The sequence below is a fragment of the Hemitrygon akajei genome, chromosome 2 (genome assembly GCF_048418815.1).
Source record: "Hemitrygon akajei chromosome 2, sHemAka1.3, whole genome shotgun sequence".
In the NCBI taxonomy this organism is placed as follows: Eukaryota; Metazoa; Chordata; class Chondrichthyes; order Myliobatiformes; family Dasyatidae; genus Hemitrygon; species Hemitrygon akajei.
In genome coordinates this window covers 181,721,763-181,742,517 of record NC_133125.1, presented here as the reverse complement: position 1 = coordinate 181,742,517, position 20,755 = coordinate 181,721,763, and the positions used below count along the sequence as shown (strand labels likewise).

At 42.7% G+C, this 20,755-nt stretch overlaps 1 protein-coding gene across 4 annotated transcripts in view; it reads left to right on the top strand.

The window, feature by feature from the left end:
• The window catches only part of klc3 (kinesin light chain 3), a 150,494-nt gene that overhangs the window by 88,347 nt on the left and 41,392 nt on the right, over positions 1-20,755 (top strand). For all 4 annotated transcript variants that reach the window (XM_073033317.1, XM_073033326.1, XM_073033335.1 and 1 more), the window contains 2 exons: positions 6,065-6,164; positions 8,104-8,156. In XM_073033317.1, the coding sequence (XP_072889418.1) occupies positions 6,065-6,164; positions 8,104-8,156 (153 nt within the window). The remainder of the gene's footprint in view (positions 1-6,064; positions 6,165-8,103; positions 8,157-20,755) is intronic.

Genomic DNA, 20,755 nt, shown 5'->3' with positions numbered 1-20,755 from the left:
TTGCTTAGTAATAATTGTAGCTTTCATTGGGGCAGGGCCTTTCACATGCTCCATTAAAATTCTTGCAATCGTTGACCAACTGTAGCCTAACGCTTTTCCAATGACCAATGGCGTTTCACCTCTTTCTGATCGCTTTATTACATCCACCTTATTTTCAATCGTGATCGTGATTATTCTTGTGAACAGAAACACTACGGATTCGGAGCTGCACCGCTGGGTCTTAATGTCCACCACACTGAGACAGGTTAAATAAAGTCCGGGGTTCCGCTGGGTCCTAAAGACCAACGCATTGGGACAGGTTAAATAAGGGACTTATGCATCCGCATTTTTTCGTATCCACAGGGGGTCTTGGAACTAATCCCCCATGGATAAGGAGGGCCGACTGTATTTGCACTGTTGTCTTCTTTTGCACATTGGTTGTTTATCAGACTTTGCATGTTGTTTTTCATTGATTCTATTGTATTTCTTTGTGCTACTGTGAATATCTGTAAGAGAATGAATCTCAGGCTAGTATACAATGTCATACAATGGCATGCAAAAGTTTGGGCACCCCTGGTCTAAATTTCTGTTACTGTGAATAGCTAAGCGAGTAAAAGAAGACCTGATTTCCAAAAGGCATAAAGTTAAAGATGACACATTTCTTTAATATTTTAAGCAAGATTACTTTTTTGTTATTTTGAAACTGTAGAAGATAAAAATAAAAAAAAAAGGAAAAGGGCCCGAAGCAAAAGTTTGGGCACCCGGCATGTTCAGTACTTAGTAACACCCCCTTTGGCAAGTATCACAGCTTGTAAACGCTTTCTGTAGCCAGCTAAGAGTCTTCCAATTCTTGTTTGGGGGATTTTTGCCCATTCTTCCTTGCAAAAGGCTTCTGGTTTTGAGAGATTCTTGGGCCGTCTTCCATGCACTGAGGTTTATCCACAGATTTTTGATGACGTTTAGGTCGGGGGACTGTGAGGGCCATAGCAAAACCTTCAGCTTGCGCCTCTTGAGGTAGTCCATTGTGGATTTTGAGGTGTGTTTAGGATCATTATCCTGTTGTAGAATCCATCCTCTTTTCATCTTCAGCTTTTTTACAGACGGTGTGATGTTTGCTTCCAGAATTTGCTGGTACTTAATTGAATTCATTCTTCCCTCTACCAGTGAAATGCTCCCCGTGCCACTGGCTGCAACACAAGCCCAAAGCATGATCAATCCACCCCCTTGCTTAACAGTTGGAGACATGAAATTCTGAAATTCTGACATGAAATTCATGAAATTCTGCACCCTTTTTTCTCCAAACATACCTTTGCTCATTGCAGCCAAAAAGTTCTATTTTAACTTCATCAGTCCACAGGACTTGTTCCCAAAATGCATCAGGCTTGTTTAGATGTTCCTTTGCAAACTTATGACGCTGATTTTTTTTGGTGAGGACGTGGGAAAGGTTTTCTTCTGATGACTCTTCCATGAAGGTCATATTTGTGCAGGTGTCACTGCACAGTAGAACATTGCACCACCACTCCAGAGTCTGCTAAATCTTCCTGAAAGTCTTTTGCAGTCAAATGGGGGTTTTGATTTGCCTTTCTCGCAATCCTATGAGCAATTCTCTCGGAAAGTTTTCTTGGTCTTCCAGACCTCAACTTGACCTCCACCGTTCCTGTTAACTGCCATTTCTTAATTACATTACGAACTGACGAAACGGCTACCTGAAAATGCTTTGCTACCTTCTTATAGCCTTCTGCTTTGTGGGCATCATTTATTTTAATTTTCAGAGTGCTAGGCAGCTGTTTAGAGGAGCCCATGGCTGCTGATTGTTGGGACAAGGTTTGAGGAGTCAGGGTATTTATAAAGCTTTGAAATTTGCATCACCTGGCCTTTCCTAATGATGACTGTGAACAAGCCATAGCTCTAGCAAGCTAATTAAGGTCTGAGACCTTGGTAAAAGTTATCTGAGAGCTCAAATCTCTTGGGGTGCCCAAACTTTTGTATGGTGCTCCTTTCCTTTTTTTCACTCTAAAATTGTACAAAACAAAAATAATACACTAATCTTGCTTAAAATGTTGAAAAGAATGTTTCATCTTTGACTTTATGACTTTTGGAGATCAGTTCATCTTCTACTCATTTAACTATTCACAGTAACAGAAATTTTGACCGGGGTGCCCAAACTTTTGTAAGCCACTGTATATACTTTGATAATAAATTTATTTGGAACTTTGAAACTCCATCATAGGCACCAGGCCCCCCGAACCTTTTTTTCTCACCTCCTCAGCTCCACTTCTCGGCCTCTCCATAATCTTTAATGCCATGGCCAATCAAGAACCTTTCAATCTCCATCTTAAATACACTCAACGACCTGGTCTCCACAGATGCCTGTGGTAATAAATTCTACAAATACACCACCCACTGGCTAAAGAAATGTCTCCGCATCTCTGTTTTAAATGAACTCCCCTCTATCCTGAGGCTCTGCCCTCATGTTCTAGAATCCCCCACCATGGGAAACATCCTTTCCACATCTACTCTGTCTAGGCCTTTCAACATCCGAAAGGTTTCAATGAGATTCCCCCCCTCACCCTTCTAAACTCCAGCGAGTACAGGCCCAGAGCAATCAAACATTCATCATATAACCCTGTCATTTCCAGAATCAACCCTGTGAACCTTCTCTGAACCCTCTCCAATGCCAGCATGTCTTTTCTTAGTTAAGAAGCCCAAAACTGTTCACCAGTAAGGCCTCACCAGTGCCTTATTAAGCCTCTCAGCATCCCATCTCTGCTGTTATATTCTAGACCGCTTGAATTGAATGCCAACTTTCCATCTTCAAAGGCAGTGCCTCAAAAAGGCGGCATCCATCATAAATGACCCCCATCACCCAGGACTTGCCCTCTTTTCATTACCACCATCAAGGAGAAGGTATAGGAACCTGAAGACAACCTGAAGGAACCTAGACTTCCTGACTGGGAGACCTCAGTCAGTCCGGATTGGGAGCAGCATCTCCAACACCATCACACTGAGCACAGGGGGCCCCCCAGGGCTATGTGCTCAGTCCACTGCTGTTCACTTTGCTGACCCATGACTGTGTTGCAACACACAGCTCGAACCACATCATCAAGTTCGCCGATGACACGACCGCGATGGGTCTCATCAGCAAGAACGACGAGTCAGCTTACAGAGAGGAGGTGCAGCGGCTAATGGACTGGTGCAGAGCCAACAACCTGTCTGTGAATGTGAACAAAACAAAAGAGATGGTTGTTGACTTCAGGAGGGCATGGAGTGACCACTCCCCACTGAACATCGACGGCTTCTTGGTAGAGATCGTTAAGAACACCAAATTTCTTGGTGTTCACCTGGCAGAGAATCTCACCTGGTCCCTCAACACCAGCTCCATAGCAAAGAAAGCCCAGCAGCGTCTCTACTTTCTGCGAAGGCTGAGGAAAGTCCATCTCCCACCCCCCATCCTCATCCTCATCCTCAATACAGGGGTTGTATTGAGAGCATCCTGAACAACTGCATCACTGCCTGGTTTGGAAATTGCACCATCTCAGATCACAAGACCCTGTAGCGGATAGTGAGGTCAGCTGAGAAGTTCATCGGGGTCTCTGTTCCCGCCATCACAGACAGTTACACTACACGCTGCATCCGCAAAGGAAACAGCATTATGAAGGACCCCATGCACCCCTCATACAATCCCTTCTCCCTCCTGCTGTCTGGGAAAAGGCTCCGAAGCATTCGGGCTCTCACGACCAGACTATGTAACAGTTTCTTCCCCCAAGCTATAGGACTCCTCAATACCCAGAGCCTGGACTGACACCTTGCCCTACTGTCCTGTTTATTATTTATTGTAATGCCTGCACTGTTTTGTGCACTTTACGTAGTCCTGTGTAGGTCTGTAGTCTCGTGTAGTTGTGTGTTGTTTTTTTACGTAGTTCAGTCTAGTTTTTTGTACTGTGTCATGTCACACCATGGTCCTGAAAAACGTTGTCTCATTTTTACTGTGTACTGTACCAGCAGTTATGGTCGAAATGACAATAAAAGTGACTTGACTTGACAAATACTCAACAGATTAGGAATAGCTTCTTCCCCTCCACCCATCAGATTTCTAAATAGACAATGAATCCATCTGCACTACTTCAGTACTGCTTTCTTTTTGTTCGCTCTCTTTTTGCACTACTTACTTAATTTAATTTTTAAAAATTTATTTCTTATTGTAATTTGCTGGTTTTTAATTATGTATTGCAATGTACTGCCGCTGCAAAATTTCATGTCATACTGTATACCAGTGATAGTAAATCTGATTCAGATTCTGAAGATGAACATTTCAGTTCTTCCTGATCCCTGCCCTCTCCTGAAGTCCACACTTCGCACCGTAACAGTGAATAGTGGCTAAATTATCTCCCCTCTCCTGTTCAAAGTAAATTTATTATCAAAGTACATATATATAACCATATACAACTCATAGATTTCTCTTGTGGGCATACTCAATAAATCCAGAATAGCTATCAAAATAGAATCAATGTAAGACTGCACCAACGTTAAATTGGACCTTCGAACCTTTGAACTGAGCATTCAACCAGTGTGCAAAAGACAACAATTCTGCAAATACAAAGAGAAAGAAATAATAATAAATAAATAAACAAACAAACAAACAAGCAAGCAATAAATATCAAGAACAAGAGATGATGAGCCCTTGAAATTGAATCCATAGTTTGTGGGAACATTTCAGTGATGGGGCAAGTGAAGTTGAGTGAAATTATCCCTTTTGGTTCAAGAGCCTGATGGTTGAGGGATAGTAACTGTTCCTCAACCTGGTGATGTGGGCCCTGAGGCTCATGTACCACCTTCTTGATGGCAGCAGCGAGAAGAGAGCATGACCTGGAAGGTGGGGGTCCGTGATGATGGATGCTTCTTTCCTGCAACAACGCTCCACATAGATTTGCTCAGTGGTGGGGAAGGCTTTGCCTGCGATGGGTCGGGCTGTATCCACTACTTGTAGGATTTTCCATTCAAGGGCATTGATGTTTCCATACCAGGCTGTGATGCAGCCAGTCAATACACTCTCCACCACACACTTATAGAAGTCTATCAAAATTTTAGATGTCATACCGAATCTTCACAAGCTCCTAAGTAGAGGCGCTGCTGTGCTTTCTTCGTAATTGCACTTACATGCTGGGCTCAGGACAAGTCCTGTGAAATGATAAGAAATTTAAAGTTGCTGACCCTCTCTGCCTCTGATCCTCTGATGAGGACTGGCTCATGAACCTCTGGTTTCCTTCTTCTGAAGTCAATAATTTGCTCCTTTGTCTTGCTGAGCAAGAGGAAATCACAGAATTATTTATTCCACGTACATTGAGCCATACAGTGAAATATGTTGTGTTAACAACCAACACAACCTAAAGGTGTGCTGGGGAGAGGCCATTAACCTTGGGCCTCCAACCCCAGGACTGGCTACCCTCTGGGCTTCTTACACTTCTGAGATTAGCAGAACAATAGGTCAGAAGCTGTATCTGGCACAGTCATACCAACTTCCCAGAAATGGATAAATAGTGTAAAAAGGAATCACAAGGGAGTAATATAACATGAAAATAGGCCCATCAGCCCATCTTGTCCATGCCAGCTGTGATGCCCACCAAGATCACCCCATTTGCACACTTTTAGCCCATGTGGCAACCTTTCCAATCCATGTAATTATCCAAGTGTCTTTTAAATGTTGTTATTGTACCTGCCTCAACCAGTTCCTCTGGCAGCTTGTTCCATATATGAAAACCATCTGTGAGAATAAAGTTGCCTAAAACCCATGCCCTCCAGATCTTGATTACCCTTACGTGGTGAGAAACTGTTCGCAATTAACCCTATTTACGTCCATTATGATCTTATGCACCTCTTTAAAGTAACCTCTCATTCTCCTGCACTCCAAGGAATAAAGTTCCAGCCTCTTCATGGACTGTTCAGAATCTGATGACAGAGGGTAAAGAAGGGGCATAGCACGTTGGAATTATTTTGGAATCTACCAATAACACATTAGGTAGTAATTGGTACGTCGATTGATGTTTGGGATGACTGACTGTATACAGCTGTATTTCCTTTATTCCAGGCTTCCTGTTACTTGAAACAAGGCAAATACAGACAAGCTGAGGCCCTGTACAAGGAGATCCTGACCCGGGCTCATGAACGGGAGTTTGGGTCTGTCGATGGTGAGTTACATCATTCAATCTGACTCGCCCTTGGGGGTAATGGAGTGATTATTTATTGTTGCAGCCATTAATAGTGTTCAGATATTATTAATGATGCACACCACGTATCCTGACTAATGTAAAGATTAATAGACAATAGGGAGCACAATGTTTCAATCAATGGAAATCTAGCGTGCTGATCGCATGTAGTTGATAATCTACCTTCCTTTCACTCCGCCTAGCTTTCTGAACCCCCAGAGGGGAAGTTTTTATAAGTAGAATCATGAGGAATCAAACAGATATGACTTTTGTACAAGGAGCCAGCATAGACTCAGTGAAGCAAATATTCTCTTCCTAAACCACAACCACTGCATCATTCTGTGTATCTAGTAGTACATCATCAATCCCAAACAAAACCAAGCAAGAATTCACACAAAATGCTGGTGGAACACAGCAGGCCAGGCAGCATCTATAAGGAGAAGCACTGTCGATTTCCAGCTTCTGCAGATTTCCTCGTGTTTGCAAGCAAGAATTCCATTCTTTCCTCTTTCAGACAATAAGTTCCAGATACCCACCAACCATTTGTTTTCAAACTTTATGAAGATGAGCTTTACTTATGTGTCACAAATCTATCAAAACATACATTAAAATATGTCAATGCCCAACACAGTCCAAATATGTGCTGAGCAATCCGTAAGTATCGCCATGGTTCTGGTGCCAACATAGCATGCCTATAACTTACTAATCCTAACCCATATGTCTTTAGATTGTGGGAGGAAACCCACACGGGCATGGGGAGAACGTACAAACTTATTAAAGTGAGCGGCGGGAATTGAACCCTGTTCACTGATTGCTGGTGCTGTAATAGCATTATGCTAACTGCTATGCTACGGTATTTCCATATTATCTTTAATCTGTCCCATAGTTGATGACCCTGCTTCTAAGGGAAACTGTTAGTGTCTCTTGACTCATAATTCTTTGCATCCGAATTACATCTACCCTTCTCCATTACCAAGACAGCAGCTCTCTCTTCTAATTAATGTTTTCTAACCCTTCTGCCTGACTTTTCATCAGGACTTGCAGCGTAGTTGTTTAAAACGCAAGGTTATCTAAAAATGAAAGTTTGACCTTGGGTGTTTCTGCATGAACATTTCACCATAAAGAATGATAACCATTGTATTTCAACCCCAATTTATTTCTTCGATGTACCCCCAAAAGATGAGACCGATTTTACCTACCAAATATTGAAGGACCTAGAATGGACATGAAGAGAACGTTTCCAATATTCGGAGAGTCTAGGGCCAGAAGAAACAGCCTCAGAATACAAGGACGTCACTTAGAACAGAGATGAGGAGGAATTGCTTAGTAATTTAATTTATTTGAAGTAATTTATATCAAATTTTGTTTGGAGAGTGCTGAACCTGTGGAGGCCAAGTCGTTAGGTATATTTAAAGTGGAGGTTCCTGATGAGTAAGGGTGTCAAAAATTATGAGGAGAAGCCAAGAGAATAGGGTTGAGAGGGATAATAAATGGAAGAGTAGACTCAATGGGTCAAATGGCCTATTTCTGCTCCTAAGTCTTATGGTCTTATTTTTGCACGACTACATCTTGCATCATTTCATTGCTTTTGCGCTCGTCTCTGTTTTTATTGTTACCTTGTTTTCTGTTTAATCTGTGAGCTTCACATGAGCAAAGAATGACATTGAAACGCTGCTGGATATGACAGCAGACTAATCTGATTCTGTATGGCGTTTTATGTGAATCTGCCTCCAGATGAAACCAAGATTAGAATCATAGACTAATATAGGATGGAAAGAGGTCCTTCAGCCTCACTCACCTGTGCGGACCATGGAGCCTACCTCATCACGTCAGCCCACATCAGTGTACTTACCCAAATGTCTTTTAAATGTCAATATTGTACCTGCAAAGATTAAAAATTCTTTTCCTGCCTCCTCCACAGGTGACCATAGACGGGTGTGGGTAAACTCCGAGGATATGGATGACACAAACAAGGTAATAGTCGCTCATCGTTCAAGGTATTCATCGTCCAAACTCTTCCTATCCCCTACACCCCTTGCGATAACTGTGAGCAGTGCCACAGGAGACCAGCTGATAGCGATTAAAACAGTAACTGAAATAGGGAACTAAGTCTACAAAGATTAAATAAAAACAAGATTCTGGTGTTAGCAGACAGGAATGAGTTTTGTGTGCAAATGCTTTCTGTGTTTCTTGTCTGAAATATGATCCCATTTTACATCAGGATGCCCTGTTTTCATGTTGAATGGTGGACGACCTTGAAGAGCCAAGAAATGTGCCACTGTTGCTGTTTTGTTGAGAGTGTGTGTGTGTCCAGAGTTTCTTTTTGCCTGTGATCAGTTTCAACAGTGTTCATGGTTCACTTTGATCTTTCCTCTTGGTGCCCCTTTGGTTATGCCACATATGCTCTATTGTGTGGATCAGTGTAGCACAAATTTAGAGGCATCAGCACCCCTCAGTTCACCACATCCATGCTCATCTACACTAATCTCTTTTAACTTCCTATCCAAGTGTCCTCTAAACATCGTTCAAATGTAGTGATTCTGTCATGTCCCACCACCTTCTCTGGCGGCAAATTCCAGATATCGACCTTAAAAAAAAGGGGTCCCTTTTAAAATTCCTACTCCAGCACAAGCTTACACCCATTGTTTTTGATATCCCTCAATGGGAAAATGATTCTGACTCTTTACCTTATAATTTCATATCTGGTCACCCCTCAGACTCCGCCACTCAAGGGAAAGCAAGCCCAGACTACCCAGTCTCTCTGGAACTAAAGTCCTCCAGAGCAGACAACATCCTGATGAATCTCCACCGCATTGACTCCAGCATAAACTTCATCTGATTGGTCTGATGACCAGACTTGCCTGCTATAGTCCAAATGCTGTCTGATCATTGTTTTTTTAAAAGTTGCAACATAATATGCCAGTTCTTCGAAGCTGTACCCTGAGCTAAGAAGGCAAGCATGCCACGTGCCTTCTTCACCACCCTATCTACCTGAGTTGTCATTGCAGGGAACAATGAAGTTGAACCTCTCAGTCTCTCTGTTCATTAATATTCCTCCACACACTGCCATTTACTATATATACCCTATCTATGTTCACTTCCTAAAATGCATTACTTTACATTTGTCAGGATTAAATTGCATCTACCAACACTCTGTCCAGCTTTCCATCTGATCTCTATCCTTTTGTAGCCTTGTACAACTTTCCTCACTGCACAACATTGCCATTTTCCATGTTATTCACAAACTTACAAATCTGAAATTCGCAGTCAGTTCATTTATATATATCACAACCAGCAGGGATCCAGCACTGATCCCTGCCATACATCACTAATCGCAGCCTTCCACCAAGTCCCTATGCTTCCTATCACCAAACCAACTTTGGATCCATTCAGCCAGCTTACTTTGGATCCCATGCGCCTTAAACATCTGCGCCAGTGTACCATGTCGGACCTTTTCAAATGCCTCGCTAAACTCCATAAGACCATAAGGAATATGAGCAGAACTAGACCATTCAACCCATTGAGTCGGCTCTGCCACTCAATCATGGCTGCTTTATTGTCCCTCCCGATCCCATTCTCCTGCCTTTTCCCCATAACCTGACTAACCAAAGACCTACAAAACTGCACTTTAAAAATACCCAGTGAATTGGCCTCTGCAGCCATGTGTGGCAATTAATTCCACAGATTCATCACTCTTTGGATAAAACAAATTGCTCTTCATCTCTGTTCTAAAAGTGACGCGTGGCCAAGTGGTTAAGGCGTTGGACTAGCGATCTGAAGTTGGAGAGTTCAAGCCCCAGCTGAGGCAGCGTGTTGTGCCCTTGAGCAGAGCACTTAACCACACATTGCTGCAGTCCACCCAGCTGAAAATGGATACTGGCAAAATGCTGGGGTTTAACCTCGCGATAGACTGGCGTCCTATCTGGGGGGGGGAGGGGGGTAAGTCTTGTACTCTCAATTGCTTCACGCCACGGAAACTGGCATAAGCACTGGCCTGATGAGCCTATAAGGCTTGGGACAGACTTTAACTTTTCTGTTCTAAAAGGCTGTGCCCTTTAGTCCCAGACTCTTCCACTATTGGAAGTCACATCCAATCTACCTAGACCTTGCAATATTTGATGGTTTTCAATGAGATCCCCTCTCATTCTTCTAAACCCCAGTGCACAGTACTGGAAAGATGAAGCTATGAAGATGTGGCCATTACCCTCAATATTAAGTATACCACTTTGGATATTGTTCTGGGGGTGGGGAGGGAGCAGCAACCTACCAGGGGAGGCCTAGGTCCTGGGCACTAACTCTGTGGCTCAGAAGGGAAGATGGGGGAGAGGGAGAAGAGGAATGCAGTAGTGTTAGGAAATCATAGAAACATAGAAAACCTACAGCACAATACAGACCCTTCGGCCCACAATGCTGTGCCGAACATGTACTTACTTTAGAAATTACCAAGGATTGCCCATAACTCTCTATTTTTTAAACTCCATGTACCTATCCAGGAGTCTCTTAAAACCCTATCGTATCTGCCTCCACCACCGTATTTGCCTCCTCCAACATCTCTTCCCAATTTATGCTTCCAAGTTCCTGCCTAATAGCTTCATCTTTCCACTTACTCTAATCAAATGCTTTCCTAACTTGTCTGTTCCTATCCCTCTCCAATGCTGTGGTAAAGGAGATAGAATTGTGATCCCCGTCTCCAAAATGCTCTCCCACTGAGAGACCTGACACCTGACCAGGTGCATTTCCCAATACCAGATCAAGTACAGCCTCTCCTCTTGTAGGCTTATCTATATATTGTGTCAAGAAACCTTCCTGAACACACCTAACAAACTCCACCCTATCTAAACCCCTCACTCTAGGGAGATGCTAATCGATATTTGGGAAATTAAAATCTCCCATCATGACAACCCTGTTATTATTGCACCTTTCCAGAATCTGTCTCCCTATCTGCTCCTCAATGTCCCTAACATTACTATTGAGTGGTCTATAAAAAACACCCAGTAGAGTTATTGACCCCCTTCCTGTTTCTTCCCCTTCCATCCACATAGACTCAGTAGACAGTCCCTCCGTGACTTCCTCCTTTTCTGTAGCCGTGACATTATCTCTGATCAGTAGTGCCATACCCCCACCTCTTTTGCCTCCCTCCCTGTCCTTTCTGAAACATCTAAAGCCTAAGTAACCATTCCTGCCCCTAAGCCATCCAAGTCTCTGTAATGCCCACAACATCATAGTTCCAAGTACTGATCCACACTCTAAGCTCATCGGCTTTGTTCATAATATTCATTGCATTAAAATAGACTCATATCAAACCATTGGTCTGAGCGCACCCCTTCTCTATCACCTGCCTATCCTCCCTCTCACTGTCTCCGAGCTTTCCTTATTTGTGAGCCAACAGCCTCTTCCTCCGTCTCTTCAGTTCAATTCCCACCCTCCAGCAATTCTACTTTAAACTCTCCCCAATAGCCTTAGCAAACCTTCCTGCCAAGATATTGGACCCCTCGGATTCAAGTGCAACCCATTAGTTAGAGGAGCAGACAGGAGATTCTGTGGAAATGAAAGAGATACCTGGACACTATGTTGCTTCACGGGTGCCAGGGATGTCTCATATCAGCATTCTAAAAGGGGAGGATGAGAAACCAGAAGTCGGTACTGACAGCATCAGTAGAAAAAGGGAGGAAGTCCTGAAGAGAAAACGTAGAGAGTTTGGTAGAAAGCTGAAAAGCAGGACCTCCAGGGTAGTAATCTCTGGATTTCTGCCTATGCCACGCAGCAGTGAGGGTAAGAATAGGATGATTTGGCAGAAGAATTGGCGCAGGGGTAAATATTTCAGATTTCTAGACATAGGGAAAGGTATTACCATATAACAATTACAGCACAGAAACAGGCCATCTTGGCCCTTCTAGTCCGTGCCGAATGCTTACTCTCACCTAGTCCCACCGACCTGCACTCAGCCCATAACCCTCCATTCCTTTCCTGTCCATATACCTATCCAATTTTTTTTTAATGACAATATCGAACCTGCCTCTACCACTTCTACTGGAAGCTCGTTCCACACAGCCACCGCTCTCTGACCCGTACAAAAAGTTCAGGTTACACCTGAACCCAAGGGGGAACAGTATCCTGCAAGCAGGTTTGCAAAAGCTGTTAGGGAGGGTTTAAACTAATTTGGCGGGGAGGGGGGATGGGAACTGGAATGATAGGGCTGACGATGGGGCAGTTGATATATAAGGAGATACAGTGTGTAGTGAGACTGTAAGGAAGGACAAACGCAGTCAGTGGGATGAACTGAAGTGTACTCTGGGAGAAAAATCAAGAAGTGTCATGGATACAGGACTGAACGTGTTATATTTGAATGCACACTGTATTAATAAGGTAGATAATCTTGTAGCACAGTTAGAGATTGGCAGGAGTGGCATGGGCATCACCGAGATGTGGCTGAAAGATCATAGTTCAGAGCTTAAAATCCAAGGATATACAAAAGGACAGGCAGGTGGGTAGTGGGGGTGGCTCAGAAAGAGATGACTTAGGATTGGAAGATGCAGAATCCTTGTGGGTAGATTTAAGAAACTGCAAGGGTAAAAGGACCCTGACAGGAGTTATATACAGACCAACAAAGAGTAGCCAGGATGTAGCATAGAAGTTACAATAGCAGATAGAAAGGAGTATAAAAAGGGCAGTGTTACTGTAGTAAAGGGGGATTGCAGTATGCAGGTAGTTTGGGAAAATAAAGTTGGTGCTGGATCCTATGAGAGGGAATTTGTAGAATGCCTATGATATATCTTTCTAAAGCAGCTTGTGGTTGAGCCCACTAGGGGGAGGCAGTTCTGGTTTGGGTCTTGTGTCATAAACCACATTTGATTCAGAAGCATAAGGCAAAAGAATCCTTAGGAGGCAGTGACCATAATATGATAGAATTCACTCTGCAGTTTGAGAGGCCGAAGATGAAATCAGATGTAAGGCATTACAGTGGAGTAAATGAGAGAGGCACTGCCTAAAATTGATTGGAAGGGGTACCTAGCCGGGATGACAGCAGAACAGCAATGGCAGGAATTTCTGGTGGCAATTCAGAAGGCACAGGATAGAAACATCCCAAAGATGAGGAAGTATTCTAAAGGGAGGATGTTGCAACCATGACTGAGAAGTCAAAGAAAGCAAAAAAGCAAAAGAGAGGGCATATAATAATGCAAAAATTAGTGGAAAGTTAGAGGATTTGGAAGCTTTTAAAAAATCAACAGAAGGCAACTAAAAAGCCATAAGAAGAGAAAAGATGAAATATGAAGGTAAATTAGCCAATAATATAAAAAGAATACCAAAAGTTTTTTCAGAAAACTAGAGTAAAACAGAAGCGAGAGGGGTTGTTCTACCACTGGAAAATGACTCTGGAGAGGTAGTAATGGGGGACAAAGAAATGGCAGATGAACTTAAGTATTTTGTGTCAGTCTTCACTTGAGAGACACGAGCAGTATGTCAGAAATTTGAGAATGTCAAGGGACAGAAGTGAGTGTTGTAGCTATAACTAATGGAAGGTTCTTGGGAAGTGGAAAGGGCTAAGTCCAGGGTTCTAAAAGAGGTAGCTGAAGAGATTTTGGAGGTATTCAAACCAATCTTTCAAGAATCACTAGATTCTGGAATGGTTCCAGAGGACTGGAAAGTTGCAAATGTCACTCCATTATTTAAGAAGGAAGGGAGACAGAAGATAAAAAATTACAGACCAGTTAGTCTGACCTCAGTGGTTGGGATGATGTTGGAATTGATTGTTAAGGGTGTGGTTTCAGGGTACTTGGAGGAACATGATAAAATAGACCAAAGTCAGCATGGTTTCCTTAAGGGGAATTCTTGCCTGACAAATCTGTTGGAATTCTTTGAGAAAATAAAAAGCCGGATAGACAAAGGAGAATTGGTGGATGTTGTTTACTTGGATTCTCACAAGTCTTTTGACAAGGTGCCACACATGAGGCTGCTTAACAAGATAAGATCCCATGATATTACAGGAAAGATATTAACATGGTTAGAAGATTGGCTGACTGGCAGGAAGCAACGAGTGGAAATAAAAGGGGCCTTTTCTGGTTGGCTGCTGGTGACTAGTGGAGTTCTGCAGGGGTCTGTGTTGGGAACACTTCTTTATATGTTTTAAGTCAATGATTTGGATGGCAGAATTGATGGCTTTGTGGTCAGGTTTGTGGACTATATGAAGATGATTGGAGGGGCAGGTAGTGTTGAGAAAGCAGGAAAGATGTGGAAGGATTTGGACAGATTGGGAGAATGGACAAAGATGTGATGGATGGAACAGTAAACACAAAGTACACTGCAGATGCTGTGGTCAAATCAAGACATACAAAAAAGCTGGATGAACTCAGCAGGTCGGGCAGCATCCCAAAAGAAGCAGTCAACAATATACTGCAGGGAAGTCTATGGTCATGCACTTTGGTAGAAAAAATAAAAGTGTGGACTATTTTGTAAACAGGGAGAAGTTTTTAAAAAAAAATCAGAGGTGCAAAGGGACTTTGGAGTCCTCATGCAGGATTCCCTAAAGATTAACTTGCAGGTTGAATTGGTGGTGAGAAGGGCAAATGCATTGGTAGCATTAGAGCAAGGATGTAATGCTGAGGCTTTATGGGGTATTGGTCAGACCACACTTGGAGTATCATGAGCAGTTTTGGGCCCTTATGTAAGAAAAAATGTGCTAGTGGTGGAGATGGTCCAGAGGAGTTTCATGAGAATGATTCCAGGAATGAAAAGGGTTAACATCTGAGGAAGATTTGATGGCTCTAGGCCTGTACTCACAGGAGCTTAGGAAAATGAGGAGGGATTTCATTGAAACCTATTGAATATTGAAAGGTCTAGATAGAGTGGATGTGGAAAGGATGTTTCCTGTAGTTGGTGGGTCTAGGACCAGAGGGCACAACCTCAGAATAGAGGGACATCCATTTAGAACAGAGATGAAGAGGAATTTCCTTATCAGAAGGTGGTGAATCTGTGGAATTCATTGCCCATATAGCTGTGGAGGCTGTCATTGGGTATATTTAAAGCTGAAATTGATAGGTTCTTCATTAGTCGGGGTGTCAAGAGTTACAGGGAGAAGTTAGGAGAATGGGGTAGAGAGGGATAGTAAATCATCCATGATGGAATGTCGGAACAGACTTGATAAACTGAATTGCCTAATTCTGCTCCTATGACTTATGGTCTTATGGAGTACAAGCCCAGAGCCATCAAACACCCCTCATGCATTAACCCTTTCAATTCTGGGACCATTCTCATTAACCTCCATACAGACAATGTCTGCCAGCCATCCTTAAGTCTTCCTAATTTCCTCGTCAAAGCAAAGCACAAAAAAAATCCTGTCATGCTAACTTTGTAAAGTGCAAGAGAAAAGACAATCAATGGTACACACGCATTCTTCTTTAAGAGTACTGTTATTGCACAAAAGGCTGTATTGGCCAAAAGACCACCTTCCTTCTGTCTGACAACTCCAGCATGTTTCATTGACTTTTTGATTTTTTTTAAGTCATTTACTTGGACACAGAGAGGGAAAACATTGTGAATAAACAAGACTGTTTTAACATACTTGCGGAGAATTGGGAATGTGGAGAATCCGTTTCAGTGGAAGTGATTCTGCAGCCCCTGCGATGAAAATATGTTTGTCCTTCTCTTCATGGCGCCTTGCTTTATTTCTAGTCGTCAAGTACACAGAAGTCTTCAAGTGCAACTTGAAAGTTAATATGCAAAATCTGGGGTAGCAATCATTCATAGACTCTTGTTTTTAATATGCCAATATTAATATTTTTCAGACACAGCACAGGATAGGGAATTGGCTGAGTTCCAGGCTAAGAATGCAGAAATGGATGGGGAATGAGATCATTCATTTGTAATTTAATCGACTGTTCCACACTTTTAGTTTGGTTATTGTCACTGCTTATTAACATGGAAAACTAAATTTGTTTCAAGTCACTTTAGGCTAACTTTAAGACCTGGAGGTGGAGTATAGGAGGGCCACGGAGCTGATTCAGAGAGATAGATAGTGAGTAAAGCCAAGAGAAACAAGAATACGTTAAAAGAACAATAATAAGAACAAGAATAAAAGCCACATATTTTATGATCTTACAGAAGTAGGTGAAAAGCTAAAGAGCCACAAAAAATATAAACCAAATACAGAGCCCTTAAGGCCCAAGAGATACTTGAAGGTTGATCTTATAGAGGTTTTGTGTGCTTAGCTACTTAAAGAGACTTGCATACCTTACAGCAGAAGATTATTCAGTAGCCAAGAATGTGGTCTGATGGGAGAGGACAATGGGAGACCTGTGTTTAAAGTCATAAGGAACTTAGTGAACGTGAAGTCTTTTTGCCAGGGAAGGAAGTCAAAAACAAGAGGGCAGAGAATCAGAATCTTTATCACTGACTTGATGACGTGGTTTGTTGTGTTGCAGCAGCAGCAGCACATTGCCAAGACGTAAAATTACAATAAATTACAAAGATAAATAGTGCCAGCAAGGCCATGTTCATGAATCATTTAGAAATGTGATGTTGAAGGAGAAGAAGCTGTCCCCTGAATCACTGTGTATGAGTCTTCAGGTTGCTGTACCACTCCCTGATAGCAGAAAGCATATCCCAGATGGTGATGGATGCTGCCTTCCTGAGGAAGATGTTGACAGTGATGATGTTGTGCCTGAGATGAAGTTGGCTGAGTCTAAGACCCTTTGTAGCTTTTTGCAATCCTGTGCATTGGAACCTCCATACCAGGCTGTGATACCAGGTTTAAAGTGAGAGGAGAAAATTTGTGAGGGGCCTGAGGGGCAAGTTGAGGATGGAGAAGATATAGAATGAGCTGCCAGAGAAAGTACTGTTAATTGAAAAGACATTTGGATAAGTATATACACAGGAAAAGTTTAGAAGGATACAGACCAAACGGGCAAATGTGACTAGCTTAAGTGACATTTGATTGACATGAGCAAATTGGGTCAAAGAGTATTTTCTGTGCTATGTGGCCCTGTGACTCTTAATAGGCTTTTCCTTCTGGTCACATGAGCAAAGTTGTGTTGTTTGGTAGGGGCCATTCAGCTGAGTGCAGTCATGGGGCAAGATGGTTCCTTTTATTCCATAAAACCATTAAAACCTTACGAGGTTTGGCATTCATTGTTGTTAGTGAAAAATGTGCAAGAAAACAACATCCTTCTCTAATTTCAAAGGGGTTTCGTTATCTTGAGAGTGTTTACAATATAGAAGTAGTTGAGGTGACCAGTGAAGAAGGGAAACTTGGATAAGTCATGAGTTCCCCTCTGCCATCAGAGTTCTGAATGGATCATTCTTTGGGCGGCCATTCTTTTGGAGTATGCCAGTGTTCAGAGTGGCTTTGGCTCATCAGGTTTGGGTAAGGTAAATTGTCTTTTAACGTACTTTTGCTCTCTGTTCATTCATCATCTGGTAGGGCAAAGTAGTTTAGTGGGAATGGCTCCAAGGCAGTGTTTTGTACTCTGTGTGGGATGTGGGAAGTCTGGGAGACCTCCAATCTCCCAGATAAACACATCTGCAGGTGCACCAAGCTGCAGCTCTTGAGAGAATATACTAAGGAATTGGAGCTGCAGCTCGATGACCTTTGACTCATGTAGGAGAATGAGGAGATGATACACAGGAGCTACAGGGAGGTAGTCACTCCCAGGTTGGAGGAGCCAGGTAGCTAGATGACTATCAGGAGGAGCAGGGGAAATGCACGGCCAGTGCAGGGTACACCTGTGGCATTCCCCATATTTATTATTAAGTATGCAATCTTAGATACTATTGAGGGGGATGACCTACTGAGGGAGCCACAGTGACCGTGTCTCAGGCACTGAATCTGGTGCTGTGACTCAGAGGAGCAGAGAGGTGAAAAGGACTGCAGTATTGATAGTACTGATAGCCAGAGGAACAGAGATGAGGTTCTGTGGGTGCGATAGAGATGTGTTGTCTCCCTGGTTACAGAGTCAGAGATGTTTCAGATCAGGTCCCTGGCGTTCTCAAGGGCAAGGGTGAGCAGCCAGAAGTCTTGGTACAAATTGGCATCATTGACATAAGTGGCTGAAGAGAGGATTTAGGGAGCTAGGTAGAAAGCTGAGAAACAGGACCTGTGAGGTAGTAATCTCTAGATCGATGCCAGGGCCATGTGTCAGTGAGGGTGAGAATAGGATGATTTGGCATGGCTGAGGAACTAGTGCAGAGGGCAGAAGTTCAGATTTCTGGATCATTGGGATCTCTTTTGGGAAAAGCACAACCCATACAAAAGGGACAGGTAAAAACTGAACCAGAGGGGGTCCAATATCCTTGTGGTCAGATTGACTAGAGTTTTTCCAGTGAGCTTAAACTAATTTGGCAGGGGTTGGGAACCGAAGCGATAGTGCTGTTACATGTTAATGACTTGTATGATAGAATTGATGGCTTTGTTGCAAAGTTTGCAGGTGAAGGGTCAAGTAGTTTTGAGGAAGTAGAGAGGCTACAGAAGGACTTAGGAGAATAGGCAGTTGAAATACAGTGTCGAGAAGGATATAGTCACACACTTAGGTAGAAGTAATGAAAGGGTAGACTATTTTCCAAATGGAGAGAAAATACAAAATTCTGAGGCACAAAGGGATTTGAATCCTTGTGCAAGATTCCCTAAAAGTTAATTTGTAGGTGGAGTTTGTGGTGAGGAAGGCAAATGTGATGTCAGCATTCATTTCAAAAGGGCTATAATATAAAAGCAAGGATGTGATGTGAGGCTTTACTGGGAGTATTGTGAGCAGTTTTGGGCCCTTATCTTGGAAAGAATATGCTGAAACTGGACGCGTTTGAAAGGAGGTTCACGAGAATGATTCCAGGGCTGAACGGCTTGTCACATGAAGAGTGTTTGATAGTTCTGGGACTGTATTCACTGGAATTCAGAAGAATGAAGTGTGACCTCATTGAAACCTGTCGAATGGTGAAAGGCCTTGATAGAGTGGATGTGGAGAGGATGTTTCCTGTGCTGGGACAGTCTAAGACCAGAGGACACAGCCTTAGAATAGGGGGAGGTGAGGAATTTCTTTAGCCAGAGTGTGATGAATCTGTGGAATTTGTTGCTACAGGCAGTTGTGGAGGCCAAATTTTTATGTATATTTAAGGCAGAGGTTGATAGATTCTTTATTGGCCAGGGCATGAAGGCATACAGTGGAGGGGAGAGGAGGCAGGAGATTGGGGCTGAGAGGAATAATAGATCAGTCATGATGAAATGGCGGAGCAGACTCAATGGGCCAAATGGCCTAATTCTGCTTCTCTGTCTTACGGTCTGATAATGGACCCTTTTACATTACCTCACTTTTTTCCTCTCTTTTTGCACTACTTATTTAAGTCAATTTTATATCTAATATATCTTATAATTTATAGCTTTTTATGTATTGGTCTGTAGTGCTGCCACAAAGCAACAAATTTCACAACAAATGCTAGGGATATTAAACCTTATCCTGAAGAAAGGAGAGGTTGTTCGGCTGACAAGAAGGCTCGTGGAACATTAAGGACTCAGAGACTCTACAGCAGCGAGACACCAAATGTCTAGTTGCTATAAAGTCTCAGCAACTTGTCGTCACTTTATTCCTCAACTCAGTCACACACTGGCAAGGCTCAGTAGTCGACAAACATTGAAAACGACCCTGCATTGGAGAGTTGCAGTTAATGAACCACCTTGGTTTAATTCCCACTGAGCAGAGCTTGCAGCATTTTGCTGAATTCACATGTTGGATAACTTTCTGACTCTTTCCAATGCAGTGTTTTTGCTGCTTACTCCACATTATTATGCAGCTTTGTTATTCTGTTGCTAACAAGCCTTTAATTATTTCTTCACAGGCCAAGGTTTAAAGCGTTTCACACAAAAATGATTATGTATATTTAAAATAGTGATTGTTTCCTTCACCTCCATCGACTTCAGTTTAATTACTGTGCTGTCAGCAGGCAAATTCTCTGGCAAAGCATCAGATTTGTGTAGTGAATATTCACACTGTTTCGTTGTGAATCTTGTGAAGGGAGTTACTGTGACAATTTGTTTTTTTGGTACTCATTTGAACACTCTGTGAGATACTTCAATGCCAGCCAATTTGTAATTTCTTTGATTGCTGCCAAATGCTGCCCGACATAAAGGTGTTTTTATGATGTAGGAACTAGCCTGCTTTAATTAGATTTGAGGCTCCTTTTGGAGAGTCCCAAACAGAGTACCTCATCCCCAAAACACAAGAAATTCTGCAGATGCTGAAAATCTGATCTAAACCAAATTCCACCTTGATCTTTAGACAAGAGCTATCATTCAGCTCCTAAAATCTTCCACCATAGAACTAGTGGGTCATTTATGTGTTCCTCATCTGGTGTCTGCAGGGGTAAAATTGCCAGCTGCGATTATTTTGGAACAAGCAACGTCTGGAATACCTTTTCTAGTCATCTTCCTTGTCCAAGGGTGAGCAGTGCTCATCCTGCATAAGGCTACTTAGTCACCTGAGTGGTGCTAAACCCCTCTGCTCTCCCAGGGTCAGAATTAAATGACCTGAATCCACAGGTCACCTACGTGCAGACCAGTGGTTACCCCCACCTGTTGCTTTGTCCCCGTTCTC